Source organism: Sphaeramia orbicularis, chromosome 24, assembly GCF_902148855.1.
Source record: "Sphaeramia orbicularis chromosome 24, fSphaOr1.1, whole genome shotgun sequence".
Taxonomy (NCBI): domain Eukaryota; kingdom Metazoa; phylum Chordata; class Actinopteri; order Kurtiformes; family Apogonidae; genus Sphaeramia; species Sphaeramia orbicularis.
The window spans coordinates 41,476,039-41,493,199 of NC_043979.1; the positions used below are offsets into that span (position 1 = coordinate 41,476,039).

Here is a 17,161-nt window from a genome sequence, read left to right on the forward strand (position 1 = left end):
AACTAATTTGTTAATTGCAAAAATAATGAAGAATTTAACTGAATTGTTTTAAAATGCATAATTCCATTTAAAAAAGCAAAAATATCACTGCTTTAAGACATTTCAAGAATCTGCAGACACCTTGAACAGTCCTGCAGGAACTCCACCTTCCGCCAGGAAGTTTTAAGGTAATAGTGTGAAGCTGCTTTATTTGTTTGTCCAAAAATGCTTGTACTTAAGTGCAAGCTATTAACCAATTTCAGCTCACCTTGCGTAGGCAGACCTTCATCTTCAAAGATATCAAAGCTGTCCTGCTTGCTCTTCGTGTGCACCTCATCCTCGGTGGAGGAAGCAGCTGATGACCACAGTTCATATGGCCTCTGTAGCAAAGTCAGGTTGTACTGCAGCGAGTGGCTAAGGTCATAGCTGTAGCTGTATGACACACAGCATACATGTGACTTGAAACATGTAGGTAGGTTGAGAAAGTACGCACAAGTCATACAAGACCAATGATGACAAGGTGACTCGTATATACGTGCTTAAATGACTCATGTTCTTGGTATACACGTTTTCAGGCTTTGCAGTGATAACCAAGGAGAAGAGATATATTGTGTCACAAAATAGGAAATAAAGGACAGATATACTTAACATACTTTCGTTAGTAGGCTTTATCTAAGAGTGCTCCGCTTCACATGTGCCTAGCCTTGTGTGGAGTTTATGGCATTGAGAAGAACTAAAACTTTACTCTCTGCAATTTTTTTTTTTTCAGTCGACTACTTAATGATAGAAAAATCTCCATTCATATCTACATCAAAATACACATAATGACAAGCACTGGAGCAGTAAAGGCTGTAAAAATTGCAAAAGTAAATCACTTGGTCTATGGCACAAATGCAAACCAAATAGAATCTTTTCTTGAATTGTGAAAAACAATGGAGTTGATATTAAGTGAGAGTTGACTTTTGTAAACAACTGCTATACAGTCATGGAAAAAATCATTAGACTACCCCTTGTTTTCTTCCATTTCTTGTTCATTTTAATTCCTGGTACAACTAAAGGTACATTTGTTTGGACAAATATAATGATAACAACAAAAATAGCTCAGAAGAGTTTAATTTCAGAGCTGATATCTATCCATTTTCCATGGTTTTCTTGACAATAACCAAAATCACTTAAGTTTTTACATCAATATCTATGGCATTGTACTGACAAAAACAGTACTTTTACGCATTCCATGGTTTTTTTGTCTGTTTTAGTCACATGATACACACAGGAGTTAGTACTTGATTGCATAACCATTGTTTTTGATGACTTTTGATGGTCTAATCATTTTTTCCATGACTGTACATCTACATTTACAAAGACTACTTTTCTTTATGTTTACCTGAAATAAAAGTTGCTGGATAGGTCCACATTCTGAAAGATCCGCACATATCTACAAGAGAAAAAAAAAACTTGGTAAAGTCAAGATCATCAACATCCTCACAAAATTTCTTCCATGAAGTAAAAAGTTGTGCAAAGTCCTGGAATTTGGGCTTGTGTGATGACATTACGTTGGATTATCCATAGTGGAATGATGAGAATTTGTTACCTGAAGTCATTAGAAAAATTTGCAGTAATAATATCCACTGTACAATAAAAAGAACAAAACAGTACCTCGCTTCATCAGGGTGAGTGACCCGGACCGAGTCATTGGGGATATAAATCATGCTGGTGTCTTCAATCTTGTAGATGGAATGGCCGCCAATGTCAGCCATCTTTCTGCGCTTGGTGATCAACACAATGTAGTACCCCTCAAGGAACCGTACAAAGCCTGTAGGGAACAAGAACCATAAGTTCAATAACAGGTCCGAGTTCTGGCTCTTGAACTTGTTAAAGTGCACCTGTACTGGTTATGCTTATGACGTTAATTGTGTTTTGTGTATTACTTACAAGCAAGAAAGGCGCAAATTCAGAAAAAAAAAAAACAAAATTTAAAAAAAAATCACCATAAATGCACTACACTGGATCTTTTTATTACATTAATTACACACAGGGGCAGAACCTATGGGGACCAGCCATTGCCGGCCAGAAGTGATGAACCCACATCGATTCCGGAGGATCGAGTGCAAGTAAAGAAGCAGCAGTCAATGAGCTAGATTGAGTGGACTTCTGCGCTTGTTGTTTGTGGAGCCGTAAGCTTTGTACTCCATCACTGTCCTAGAGATGTGACCCAGCACTGACCGATAATGTGTCATCTTATGTAGAATGGTGTCTACCACACAGGGTCAGTGACCAGTCCCATTGCAGTCCAGCTAATCGGACAAATCAATGAGTCTGTGTCACTACCGGTGCTGGAAAAGCATGTGAAGGAGGTAACGTGTCGGTGACCATGCCTGACTGACGGAGTCGTGACTTAGTACTCACACATACTATGACGAAAGTTACATGACAGACCGTCTAGTATGACTTGTGATCTTTTGAAATAGCTAACAATGAAAAATCACAACAGGTACCCTTAAGTTTTTTGAGTGCAAGTAAAAACAACCTGCTGTTTTCTAGCTTTTCCTTTGACTCACTAGATGACTACATCCCAACCAAGCATGAGGTTTAGTCAGCAATTATTTCACCTTTTTTTTCCACTGGTTTGTCTTGTTTGTTTTCTCCATTGTTTTTTTTTTTTTCTTCCAACATGTAGATTCTATGTGTATCTACCGGTCTCCTGCATGTTTTAGATATTTCCCTCTTCCTCCTCACCTGGAAGCCATTACATCATAACAGGTTTCTGCAGAGCATGATGACAAGCTGATTATTAATTAAATCAGGCGTGCTGGAAGAGGGAAATATCTAAAACATGCCGGATATCGGCCCACGAGGACCAGATTTGGACACCCCTGATGTAGAACATGGACACGTCTGTAATGGTTCACACTTGAGGTCAAAGGAAAACAATTTGTTACAGGTTTCAAGTCATTTTATTTTTGACTGAAATGCTTGACAGGTCAGCGTTGTAGTTTCAAACTAGAAAGGCGCTGGTTACCAGATGCATCAGAATCTGTTCATGTAGTTCCTTGTAGCGCTGCACAATATATCGTTTGAGCATCATCATCGCAATGTACATGTGCGCAATAGTCACATCGCAGGTCCTGCAATGTTGGAGGCAAATGAACTCAACATGTTCTCAACTAATTTCAAGGGTACCTGACACACACCCATCGCAATCGTTCTTAATCAGTTTGCCGAAGCAGACGCGCCCCTGCGCACGGAGTGAGTCGCTGGTAACAACATTGAAAAATGAGCAATGAACAAAAGAAAATTACCGAAAATGAAGACTTGGTGCCAAAAAGAAAAGCAACATCAGTTATCTGGATTTATTTCAGCTACAAGACGGATGATATTGAAACACATGTTCTGTGTTGATAGTACCTTGCAATTGTAGCCACAACAAGACGAAAGACAACTAATTTATTTGACCATTTATGTCAGCACCACACAGCTATTTCATATCGTAATACATATATCGCAAGGTTAAAAAAAAAAAAAAAAAATCGCAATGTCAGTTTTTTCCAGTATCATGCAGCCCTAGTTCCTTCATGTTGGGGAGGTCACATCAGTCTTTAGCCAAAATCCAGTCCTTGAGATCTAGTTAATGTTAGTGATGAGATATCACACTTTTAAACCAGTGGGTATTGATATACAAACCAACAGATAAACCTTATATAGGATTCATCTGAGAAAAATGCTGTAAAAGATTGTGAATTATCTGTGCATGTTACGATGTTATTTAAGTGAACACAGAGTTGATGTGGAGAAAAAAACCCTACCAAGCCGATTTGTAGGGCACCTATTGAGTTGCTTGTGGATCAGCAGTGACACTGACCGACAAACGAGGTTATTCACTCGAGTGTTTTGTAACTAGTTATGCAATTTGTTAAGCCAATTCATTTTCTGTGCCATATTTCGCTATATTGTAACTACCATTCAACTGATTTAGGTCTTGAGAATTAAAACCAGACCCAGACCAAATACAGCATTGTAATCATTGTGGTATTTTTAGCTCTTGAATGTGTTATTTGGATCATGTATGACCTTCAATAGATAATATGACATTGAAGGTCTTCATGTGGGTTTGAATTACCTCAATATTATAAGTAATATTTGCCTCATGAAGGTAAAAGGTTTTTATGTAACTCAGTTGAAAATTGTATAACATTACTTTTAAGGATAAAAAAAAATCTCTACCACAGGTGGGTTATGTCACAGATACCCTGGTGCCATTGTACAGTTACTAGGCTATACAAATTACTGCAATTAACAATTTTACTGCATGTAAAATAATAACAATTTAACTTACTATTTGCAACATACACTTTATGAAGAAAAGGAAGAAGTATAGAAATTTGAAACATAAAAAATTAGTTACCGTATACTTCTGTTTGCCTTGTTAATAGCACCTAAACATGGCAGATGCAACATGACTTAAATATGCAAAGTTCAGTACAATCAAAGTGCAAAATCAAAATAAACCACTGCAGGGCTAGTTTAACATTAAATTCATACCAGAAGAAGAATGAGGTGCAACATTAAGAGCACCAGTCACACAATGTTAAAATGGAAAAAAAAAAAAAAAGATAGGATAAAAAAAAAGAAATCATGAAAGCTCATATTTTAGCTCTTATTTTATTTTATTGCTCTTATTTTACTGTTATTTTACTGTTTATTTGACTGCTGTTTGTTTTCATATCCAAATAATTCTGTAAAGCCCTGTGAGGCAACCTTGTTGTGATATAGGGCTCTACAAATAAAATTGAACTGAATTATTTGTTACTTTCACCAACAGGGAAATGGAGATGGTTATCAAATTACGTAAAATAATTTCGACATAGTGGTTATTTGATTGTGAAAGGCCTAGTGATGACAAAGGTGATGAGTTCCACATTAAAACTCCACATATAAACATAAACAAAACCTTCAATTTCAGTTTTAACATGTATAGACGTCTCAGACTAAGCTTTTAGTATCTGTCCTGATGCCTGAGAGCAAACTACACTTCCACAACCCAGTTATACTCATTCATTTTATGCTTTCCCAACTGACACTCCATTGGTAATCCCATTTGGTTTTGGCCTACCAGAGGTGGGTCAGACTGACAAAACAGTCAGATGAAAGTGAGTAAAAATACACTTAGAATAATGGCTGTCATTACATCCTGTAATAAGAACAGCTACGGAGCATTCAGAATACACTGTACTGACTATACTCTTTGATTCCAGATTACCCACCGACTTCAGTGAAAAGCAGCTTGTGAACACAAATGGCACCAAGGCACAGTGGGAAAAAAAGCTATCACTTATTGAAGCAGACATCAAAGTCAAAATTGTCTGTGTCAGTGTGACTGACCCACCTAAAGCTACCGAGATAAAACCTAATTTAACCGGTTAATATTGCTGATACCGACTTGGAGCCAAAACAGCCTTAGCTTCTATGGCTTTGTGTTTACACAGACTGAGCCAAAAGAAGTTTGTAATTCACCCATAAAGAGCCAAACATCCATCACCGACCAAAATCATCTACTGATGTCAACTGTTTAATACCTGTTGATCCACTAATCCTATCAATACATGTAAATAATGAGCGTAAAATAGTTTGTCATCAGATATGACCCATTTGTACATTTAGAGGCTCCATTGTTACTGCGGAAACACTGTCATCTTCTACAACATTGAATCACCAGTAAAACCCATGGAGTTGGATCAATGACAGTGGATAGACACACTGAGTTTATGTTCAGTTATTGAGAGACTGGACTGAAAAAGTCCTTTTTTTTCTGCAGTTTTATCTGTTTTTGATATAATATCCCTCAACTTTAATCTGAGCTTTTATGAACATATTCATGTTCAGTAAATTAAATACAGGAAAATACATGATTTATATTGATAAAATGCAAAATACAGAGGACAATATTATAAATAAATGGTGATAAATCATAAAAGAAAGGCTAGATAGAGAGAAAATTTCATTTGGGAACCAATATATAAGTAGCACTGGGTCTTTATGGGTTAAAAAAATACAGCTATATGAACATGAAACCAATCATATAAATGACAAAAAAATGCATCATAGAGAAGAGGCATTGTGTCCATAAATTAATCAATAATCATATATTAAAGATTATGGATAAAATTATGATTTTTCACTAGTATTACAGGTCCAGTGTAAAATGAAATGTAAATTAAGTGAATTTTGGAAGACCCACTTACTATGTATACTATAATATATTATATATACTATTACATTAACAGAAATGGAAAATAATATTGATCACTATGTTTGGATGAGTCACTATGTTATGTTGCTTTGTCTCTACAGTAGCTTGTCATGCTTTTTTTTTGTATTTAATAGTAAATGGTATCCAGTATTGGGGACCATTATTGTCACCTGCTATGTTTGATTGGGGACCACAGTTAATGTCCCCTGAACTAAAAAGTAATTAGGAACTCACCAACTTACTGTCAGTAAATATTGCATGAGGAACTTTAATAATTTTTGTTGGGAATAAAGGGACAAAATAAGGTAAGAAAGTTTCAACCATATAACGTTTTGCCGAATAAAGATGTACAGAGGGGAATGAAAAGTGATGAAGATGCAAAAGGTTTGTGCTGCTTCTGAAAAGAGGTCATTACTTCAAACCTGAAAACGGAAGCTTTAAAAAGATAGTAGTAGATGTAATGTTATGGTTATATTGCTGCACGGTGAAATATAAAGGACAGGTGTTCTTTTCATCTCGGCATATTTCATTTCCTGAAATGTGTATTGTATGCAAAATCAGGTCAGCACCCAAACCTGCAAAACTAATACTTCCAAAATGGGGATTGTCTTCATTGTGACTCTCAGTAGTTATTGCCATCCCAGGTGAAGACAGACAGAAAAAAAAGAGTAATCAGGAGGTGGTGGACAATAGTGTGCTTACCCACAATACCAATGGCAGTAACGGACCTGGACAGGCCCGAGGAGCCCTTCTGGCCAATCTTAGTGCGGTTTCCCAAGTCCAGCCGGCTCAGCAAATCCCGTACCTCTTGTTGGTTATACACATGCTACAGAAAACAGACAATAAACATCCTTGAGGCTCAAGCACTGCTCAGCCTCCATTCTAACAATATGAATCAGGGTTGGAAGACAGAACAAATCACATATTATGTATTACCTTACCAAAGAAAAGATGTATAACCCTCATTTTATCTCTGAACATACTGAGATCAAGGCCTTGTTTTCTAATACTGAGAAAACACGAAAATAGTCATGGTAGAAATAGTTGATTCCAGAAACAACAGAAAACCTAACAAAAAATAAAATTAGAATGTTACTAGGTACAGAACATGGGCAATAAAAAGCAACTTGGTAATAACAGCAAAACAAATAAAACAATAAAAACCAATAAAAAATATATAAAGCGTTTAAAATGACTAAAACAAAAAGAATTATTAGTAAAATATGGGGAAATTACACATTTTAATTGCCCTAAAAATACAAGTAATACATCCTTAATATTTTCAACTGCTGTTTCATGTTATAGCTGCACAATGAATAAAACTAGATTTGCTAAGATTAGGGAAAATAGGTGTCATTTGCAACATAATAAAACAATCTGAGTGGGTTTTATGGGTGCAAGATGGATGCAAAAGATGGTAATGAACTGATGTATGGTGGTAAAAGACCAATAAGTGCTTTATAAATAAATAAGATCCAGTGTTTATCGTGGTTTGAAGAAAGAAAATTCCACACAGCTATGTCACACAAATTCACCATGAGTGTTGTATTTATCATGAGTATTAAATCTTAAAGCAGAGTGATAAACAGCTGAAGAATATAGAACACCACCATACTCTAAAACTGATAGAAAAGTTGATTCAGATGCAGTTAGATTTGCAGATATAGACATCTTTTTCTGTGCTGTAATAAATGGATGACTAACAAGCTTTTTTTTTTTTTTATAATGCGCCAATATTTTCTACAAAACCATTAGAGAAGCAATTAAATGAAAAATAGATTAGGTGTGATCCAAATTCTTCCTGCAATATTAACTAAAAATTCAAGTGTCCTTCAAATTATTTACTCCAAAAAATGGACCAACAACACGCAAGATAAGATAAGATAAGATAAGATAAGATAAGATAAGATAAGATAAGATAAGATAAGATAAGATTTTATTGATCACACCATGGGGAAATTTAATAGTATACAGCAGCAATATGCAACACACCAGTGGAAAAGAAAAGACAGGTAGAAATAAATGTTCTTGAAAGTATAAAAATTTAAGAATAAAGTTTTTCAAGTGTTTACATATTTACATACATATATTCTCTCCCTGGTAATAGAAGAACCTTTTTATCCTTTTTACACCATACAACAGCTCCTCTATCACCCTTTTTTCTCCATAACTTTACAAAATGGAAATAGAGTAATGATTTATGTACCTTTATTACTCATGTTCACCTTTGCTGTATTTGTGGAATTAAATATTTTATGTATAACATGTACAGGAGTTGTGTAATATCACATTAATAAAGGATATTCACCTGACCTTAATTTAAGGGAGTCTAAGAAGCCTTTTATTCCATTACTGCATATGTGTCAGCTCTGTCCATATAATCATAAAAAGAAAGTAAAAGCTGAGGTTGTACTACCTGCTTTAAACCCTCTCACCTCCACTCCATCACATTCTCGTGTCTCCAGACTCGATTTATAAAGCACTATCTTGTGCCACTCAAAAGAAAAAAAACTACTAAGTTTTCTGAGGTTAGTGTAATATCTGTAGAAATGAGAGCGTGGGGTGATGGATAGCTAGTGATGGATGCTGCATAACAGCAAACACATCATAATAATAATCGCCTACAATATGAGCAAACAAATCAACTTCTAGCTCATACATCCTGGTAATGAGCAACAGAGAAGAAAAGGGGGTGCAGTCAGCACTCATCAGCTAACCTGTCATCGACAATACACTTGGGACAGGCTGAGTGATTGTACAATTTCCCCCCAGGCGTACTGTACTGTATTACATAAGCATATACATTAGCACTGTACCAACTCTAGTAGAAACTCAGGCCTCACCTTATCGTCGATTATGACCAGATCCTTGGGTTCTGTGCGGTCAATCTTTAGAACTCTGTGCTTGGTCTGTGCCTGATTGCTCCCCACCAAAAAATATCGCTGCAACAAAGAAAGACAAAAGAGTCATGAAAGCACTTTAGGTTACAATGCATTTCATAAAACAAAGGCTTTTGTAATATGGCTCACACAGCTCCAAATAAGTTCATGTTGATGACAATTGATGGTGGATTTTTAAAGAAATGTATTAATCTTTGATTTTAGACACTGAAGAACTGATCAGCCTATTATAGTGCCTGTTTTTGGACAGTAGGAGAAAGCCACAATACCTGTAGAGAAGATATAAACTCCACACATAAAGGCCCAGGAGCTTTTTGCTATAAGGTGAAAGTGCTAATAACTGCACCACCACACTGCCCATGGGAACATGCCTGTTAATAGTCAATCTAAACTGTCAGTAGATGTGAGTTTAATGATGAAACTATCAGACAACGTTATGAGATGGAGGCTCACGGCATGAAGTTTAATTTTTACCTCTTGGCCGAGCGGTATTGTAATCGTTTAGTCATCTGTTCGTCTGTCTGTCTGTCCATTCAATGACATAATCACATTATCTGAAGAATGCATTGAGATATCAGCACCAAATTTATACTGTGGAGCAAGGTTATAATAGTTTTGGATTTTTAATTATAGTTTAGTTTTAATTAGTTTTGACTTTTTTTTCTCTTATTCAGTTAGTTTTAATTAGTTTTTAGAGCAGGTTTGTTAGTTTTTATTAGTTATCGTTTTTTTCTGAATGCTTAGTTTTAGTTTAGTTTAGTTTAGTTTTAGTATTAGTTTTAGTTATTTCATATATTTTATCTTCCTCATCATCCTATTCAAAGAAATTAGTGAGGCGCAGATATGGGTTACCCTGGACACTTTATTTGGGGGTCGGGTTAGGGCGGCTCATGGACTGAGCAGAGACACAATGTACCGTACAATGTATAAATTCCCTATAGCAGGTTGAGGGGGGGTGCAATCCATACACAACGTCACTTACGTGAAACAATGCGAAGATGTGCAAAGCATGAGAGGAGATGCACAAAGCAGCCAGCAGTTAAACCAGATACAAACATATATAACCAGCTAACCAGCAGTTAAACCAGATAGAAACATATATAACCAGCTAACCAGCAGTTAAAGCAGACAGAAACATATACAAACCAGCTAACCAGCAGTTAAAGCAGATAGAAACAGATATAAACCAGCTAACCAGCAGTTAAAGCAGATAGAAACATATACAAACCAGCTAACCAGCAGTTAAAGCAGATAGGAACCTATTATAAACCAGCTAACCAGCAGTTAAAGCAGACAGAAACATATATAAACCACTTATAAACATATCTAACCCAGTTCCTCATCAGTAAACCACACCTTAGCAGATATCTCATCTCTTAATCATCTGCAGTTCCATTATTAGCCAACTTTGCTTCAGTTCAGTTCAGCTAGCTGTAGCTAGTAACATCAAACGTTTTTGAACATTCTAACAGGTTCAAAACCTCTGTAATTGGATTAGTTTTCATCCTCCTCTTTTCTCCTCTTCTAAACTGTGCAGTTCAGGGCTTGGAAGGTCTTTTCATGGTGATAAACTCTCCAGTTTTTACCTGGATGCTAGTTCAACACTGACTCTGTCCTTTAGCTCTGCTCTGTCTCTGTCACTCATGCGCACACACACGGTATGCCAAAAAAAAAAAAAAAAAAAAAAAAACGACCCATGTATCACTACAGTCAATCCCAGACAAGACTGTGCTGCTTTGTCCCAGCTTTAGTCTGTATGTTCCAGGTAGAGTGGGGACCAGAAGACGACTGGAAACCACCAGTGACCAGACATGACAGACTGTGAAGTGTCCTATGGTGTCACCAGCTAAAACTGCTGGAGCGAAATAAATTAATTTCATATCAATCCGACATTGACAAAGACGAAAACGAAGGGAATTGTATCCATAATTTTTATACGTTTTAGTTAGTTTTGTAAGCTCACGATACAGTTTCAGTTAGTTATCGTCTTTTTCTTTTAATTAGAGTTTTTATTAATTTCAGTTAACGAAAATGTTTTTTCAATTTTAGTTTTCGTCATTTCATTCGTTTTCGTTAACGATAATAACCTTGCTGTGGAGGCGTCTTGGCATGGAGCAGAAGCCTATTAAAAATAGGTGACCTTGACCTACTTTTTCAAGGTCAAATAGCCTTGTGCAGTTATAATATCTAAGTACTTTCACATCTAAATATGTATGTAATAAGTTTTACACATAGACAATCTAATCTAAATTATAGGGCAGTAACTTTCAACAGAATCTTACACTATATTCGGCCAAGGGGGATTAAACGTGCATGCACATTATGTTTATGAATATCTGTGATGGCCCCTGCCCTGTAGTGTAAAGCAATATAAGGAGTTAATGCGTTCTGTTTGGGCAGGGACTGTATAATATCTTGTTGCAGTTTTGTTTTCTTGCCTGCTGTGGGCTTTTCCACCTGGAAAGGTCCCAACTCCAGCCTAGTGCACCCTCCTACCCTCTCTCCCATTCTACCCTGGCTGCACTGAGCAACACTGTTCATGTTCAGAATCTCATGTTTTCCCATCTAATTATTTATTTATCTATGTATTTACTGTTTCTATTACAACTACTATTATTGCTTTATCATTATTTTTCATTTCTTTTAACTCTTTATGTTTTTTTTTAAGAAATTATGTTTATTGAGATATAATCATCATTTCTTACTTTTATGTCATTTTTATTTATCCCTCTACTTCAAGGAAGGTATGCAAATGACATGCTTTCATTTTGTTTAAAATATAGCTCGGTCAAGGTGAGGTCATTCTATAAGCCTTTCGGGTTTCCGACCTCACCTGCACATTTTCGGAGCCTCCTCTCTCCCAAGAGAGATATGTACATGTATTTGTCTGATTTTATATTTGTATGTGCAAATAAATAAATACTAAAAAAATACTAAAATGCAGTTCTGTTCCATATTTTACAACCCCTCACTACACCATACATCCACACTTACATTTATGATGATCAGTTTTTTTAGATATAATTTTTAGCATCAAATTCAAGCTATATTTTTATGTCTGAGGCATGGCCATGGGGTAAAAAGTACTCTTGATAAAATCGGTTGTAACTTTTTTCTACAAGTGGTATTTTAAAAAGGACAACAGTTCCATAAAATAGAGATCTTTAGCTAAAAAATGAGCACAGTTGATAAATATGTGTGCAAATTAATTTTTTTTATGTTGATGTTCACTTTCACTTGATTGGACCCTATAATTAAACACTCTTGGGGGAATGAATTAAGAAGAGCCTTGTAAAATTCTATATTAATGAAATCCAGAACATGCCATATAAGCTTCTGATTAACTTGAATGTATGTTGGTATTTCAGTATATGCATTACAAATAAACATTAAAGATAACCATCCTATCTATTCGATCTTTAACCTACATTCTAACATGTTTCTTGTTAGAATCCGTGTGTCTTCCCAGTATACCTGTGTCTTAAAAGTCATTATTTTCTCCTACTGAGTTGCAAGATGACTAAAGATTTTCTTTGCACCACAGAATGTCAAATTGGAACACCCTGTATCAGTACAGTTCTAATGCCATTTTGTACTGTTCCTCACCTCCTCGTGTCATGCTTTGTCCTTTTTGTCCAAAATAGTTACTTCACTAAAACGATATGACACAAAAACCATCAATAAAAAATTACCTTCACTGTGACAAATGTTTCACTATTAGTGTTTGGAAGTAGATTACATCCATTGCACTGATACAGCAGAATCGTTATATAACACTGGTCAACAGAGATTTTGCTACTGGGGTGAAAACATGTGTTATAGGCTATATCATGTCCACTGAGTTCTAATCTGAAGTTGAAATTTTGCCAGCACATCAGGATTTCTTATTATAGATAGGCTTTATTTTGTAATGAATAACCGCATAATAATGATGGCCGTGTAAATGCAAGAGAATAAAAGTATTTTGGCTCAACAAGCTCTTGAAAGTTAAGGTGTCTTTCATGCATAGAATAGCTCTTCATTTTACAACATATAGTTTTACAATCACATAATCTTTTTCACTAATAAGAGCAAAATGGAGAGGCGTCGCTGTGTAAATCACCCTGATAACTTTTGCTATATTTGTGGCAAATACACTCCACGTGGCCAGCGTAAAAACCTTGCTGACAGAGTGAAAACTGCCTACAAGTATTACTTTGGATGTAAAGTTGGAGACCAAGATAAAGGCTGGGCACCCCATATTTGTTGTACTGTGTGTAATTCAGGCCTTACACAGTGGTTAAATGGCAAAAGGAAAGGTATGCCATTTGCTGTGCCAATGGTATGGCGAGAGCCAACAAGCCATGCTTCTGACTGCTACTTCTGTATGACAAATATTGCTGGATTCTCTAAAAAAAACAAGTCAAGCATTGTGTATCCAGATTGTATGTCTGCTCTTAAGCCAGTTCCTCATGACTTAGAGAATCCTTTGCCAGTACCTCCAGCAGCTGCTGCAATTGAGAGTAACACTGATGATGAAGAAAGCAATGGAACTGATGCTGATGAAATGAATGAACCTGAATTTCAGGAAAAGAAGCCTCACTTGCTCAGTCAAGAAGAGCTCAATGACCTAGTGAGAGACCTGGCACTATCCAAAGAAAAGCCTGAAATTTTGGGATCTCGACTACAACAGTGGAACCTCCTGCAGACGGGTACCAAAATTTCCCACTTCAGGGATCGCCATACAAGCTTAGCTGTGTTCTATAACACAGAAAATAATGTGTGCTTCTGCCTGGATGTCAATGGTCTTATGCATGAGCTAGGATATGAACATGTGGCCAATGAGTGGAGACTCTTCATTGACTCCAGCAAAGTAAGCCTCAAAGCTGTACTGCTCCACAATGGTAATATTAAACCATCCGTTCCTTTAGCCCATGCTGTAGGAATGAAAGAAACATACGAGTCAATGGAAATTCTGCTGAAACTGATTAATTACTCGGTTCACAAGTGGAATATCTGTGGTGATCTCAAAGTGGTTTCCCTTCTCACAGGTCTGCAGTTAGGCTACACGAAACATATGTGCTTCTTGTGTCTTTGGGACAGTCGTGATGACAGAAATCATTACTCTGTGAAATTCTGGCCTGTAAGACTGGAACACACTATTGGTAGGTACAATGTCCAGCATAAGCCATTGGTAGATCCACAGAAAATCTTCCTGCCACCACTTCATATTAAATTAGGTCTTATGAAAAATTTTGTAAAAGCAATGGATCAGAATGGTGAAGGTTTTCAGTATCTCAAAAGGAAGTTTGGCGAGGAGAAATCTGATGCTAAGCTGAAGGCAGGCATATTCACTGGGCCCCAAATACGTGAAATGGTGAAAGACAATGAGTTTAAAACTAGGCTCAGTCCTTTGGAACTTGCAGTATGGGAAGCATTTGTGCTGGTTGTGCAGAACTTTCTTGGGAACCAAAGAAGTGAACAGTATGCTGAAATAGTTGACAACATGCTTCAAGCCTATCAGCAAATGGGTTGTAGAATGTCACTTAAAATGCACTTCTTGCATTCTCATCTTGATTTTTTTCCACCCAATATGGGTGATGTAAGTGATGAGCATGGAGAACGGTTTCACCAAGATATTTCAGTTATGGAAAACAGGTATCAAGGACAGTTCAACTCAAATATGATGGGGGATTATTGCTGGTTTCTTCAGCGAGAAACCCACACCTCCCACAAGCATAAGAGTAAATGCATCAAACACTTTTAAAAACAACTGACATTGGCCATAATTAAGATATTGAGTGTTTAAGTTCTATTTTATAATAAGATTTTTCTAGTTTGCATTGCATGTTCTGATACACGTTCTTGATTTACTCAATATTGCACATGTTCAATCAATCATTGTTAGCCAAATAAGATGCAAATAAATAGTCATGAAGCACTCAAGTCTGTTTTATAGCGTAACAATAAATCGTCAAATACCGCATATGGGCTACTTTATAAAAATGCATATAACTTAAAAACCTGACGTGATGGCAAGATTCTGATTGCAGTTTCATTTTTAGTGACCAAAAATCAGTTAAGAAGACATCATATTCCTTGAGTAGCAGACGACAAGTTACTTTTTGTTGCACAGTGTAATCAGTCATTTTCCAGGGGGGCAATAATAGAACAAAATGTAAAACAAAGGGGCATCTAAGAAATGCTATCTGATGCTTAAGTGGAAACAGTCTCTAAAGTTTGATTTACGGTTATAACTGTAAACAATTATTTATCCACTGTGACGTGTTAAAATAATTTTTTTTCTCCCACGTTGTGGATCTTGGTTGAGTCATGTTGCATTTTCTTCTGTAGGTTGTAATCAAAAGCTGCTTTACTAATTCCATTGTCAAAGCAGTGACTGACTGTTTCCAAGCCAAGCGTCTTTCCTTGGTAGTCACCTCCTTCCAAGCCTCCTTCCTACTGATCAATGCACTAATGAATGGAAGTCATGAGCAGATGACATCCTGCCCCCAGTGGTTCAGTAAAGCACTGACACACATCAATAGAATTTAAGAGAAAACCAATGAATACATTTACAAGGACAATAATGAATGTGCAGAAGTGTTTATCTGTTCAGTTCTGCTCTTTAATTACATTAGCCTCTTTGATTATAATTTGATATATTCTGCTCTTTCTTTTCTCATTACATTTTATCTTCCATGGTTTCATTTTCCTTTGAATGCTTCATTATTTATCACACTGAACTGCTTTTGTTTATAGAATTAATTATATAGTGTAAATAAAGTTGCCTCCCCTTGCTTAACATGTGAAACTAATTATCATTATCAATATTTAAATGCATTTTGCACTGGTAAAATGGCTGGCTCTTTAATCTTCTTCATTGATGTTTTATTTGCAGTTGTGGTTTGCTCTTTTTTGTTTAGCTGCAGAGGATCACAAAGGAAATATACTTGAAAATCCTCCAAAGGAAGGGCTCTGTCCTTGGAAGGATCCTGGACAAAAGAACAGTCCTGTAGTAAACTCTGATGATGGCGAATTATAGGAATGAATTCTTAAAGCATCCTTCCTTGACCTTGAGAAACACTCAGTGCACCTCTCTTAATGAAGCACTCTCCTCATGCAACTCTCTTCTCTTGGATGAGTTATTAAATACTTTGGATTGACATGATCTAGCTGATGTACAAGATGATGATGTTTCAAAAATGTTTTGGGTCATGTAGTTTAAAATATAAGGGGGGAAATTGTATTATTTCAATACCTTATGAAGAAGCAGAAGAAACACTTGCATTTCTGTTTACTTTTAATAATGTTTTTGCATTGTCTTTTTGCACAGAATCTATTGAATGTGTTTTACTATCATCAGATTTATTTATACATGTCATACACTGTTGCAATTATTAACCACATTCATGAATTTAAAACTAAATAATCAATGCTGAGGGACCGTTATTACATTGAATTTCTACAGAAACCTCACAGATGATATATCAATCACTTCCAAAGCTGTACAACAGCAAACCGGAAAGCTGTTGTTATGCTGCCCTCTAGTGCATACTGAATGCACTCAAATTGAACCTCTCCACCTTTTGTAAAATCCCATGTCTACAATCTTGAAATGTTGGCGTTTTCAAATGACCAAATAAATACCCTTTCATAAATTTCTTTAGATATTGTATGAAATTTCAGGTGTTTGATACCAGTAGTTTAAATAGTAACTGTCAACAGAAAAAGCAATTTCTCTGAATATTGTCTGTTCTGACTCTACAGCAGTTTTCCTAAAACTGACTTGTGGGGGGGGGGGGGGGGCATGGGATCTCTCCTGGAGGTTTTAGTGTTGGAGCACCCTGGACTCATTTTAGGGACATACAACAAACAAATCTACTGCCATGGTGATCTGTCACTAGATTAGACAAAGAGTTTAGGTTTGCAGAATGGACAAGGATTTTACTGGAAAAGAAAAATGTGCAATGTTTCTGTTTTTGCACAGTTTGTACAGTTTGCACTTTAATGTTCTGAGATGTGCAATGTAAATGGGCTCATTACAGCCATGCAA

At 36.2% G+C, this 17,161-nt stretch overlaps 1 protein-coding gene across 1 annotated transcript in view; it reads right to left on the bottom strand.

The window, feature by feature from the left end:
- The window catches only part of fig4a (FIG4 phosphoinositide 5-phosphatase a), a 91,735-nt gene that overhangs the window by 73,893 nt on the left and 681 nt on the right, over positions 1 to 17,161 (bottom strand). The window contains exons 2-6 of the mRNA XM_030127869.1: positions 9,070 to 9,168; positions 6,929 to 7,052; positions 1,636 to 1,792; positions 1,364 to 1,414; positions 248 to 411 (exon numbers count right to left, since the gene is read on the bottom strand). Coding sequence (XP_029983729.1) covers positions 248 to 411; positions 1,364 to 1,414; positions 1,636 to 1,792; positions 6,929 to 7,052; positions 9,070 to 9,168 — 595 coding nt within the window. The remainder of the gene's footprint in view (positions 1 to 247; positions 412 to 1,363; positions 1,415 to 1,635; positions 1,793 to 6,928; positions 7,053 to 9,069; positions 9,169 to 17,161) is intronic.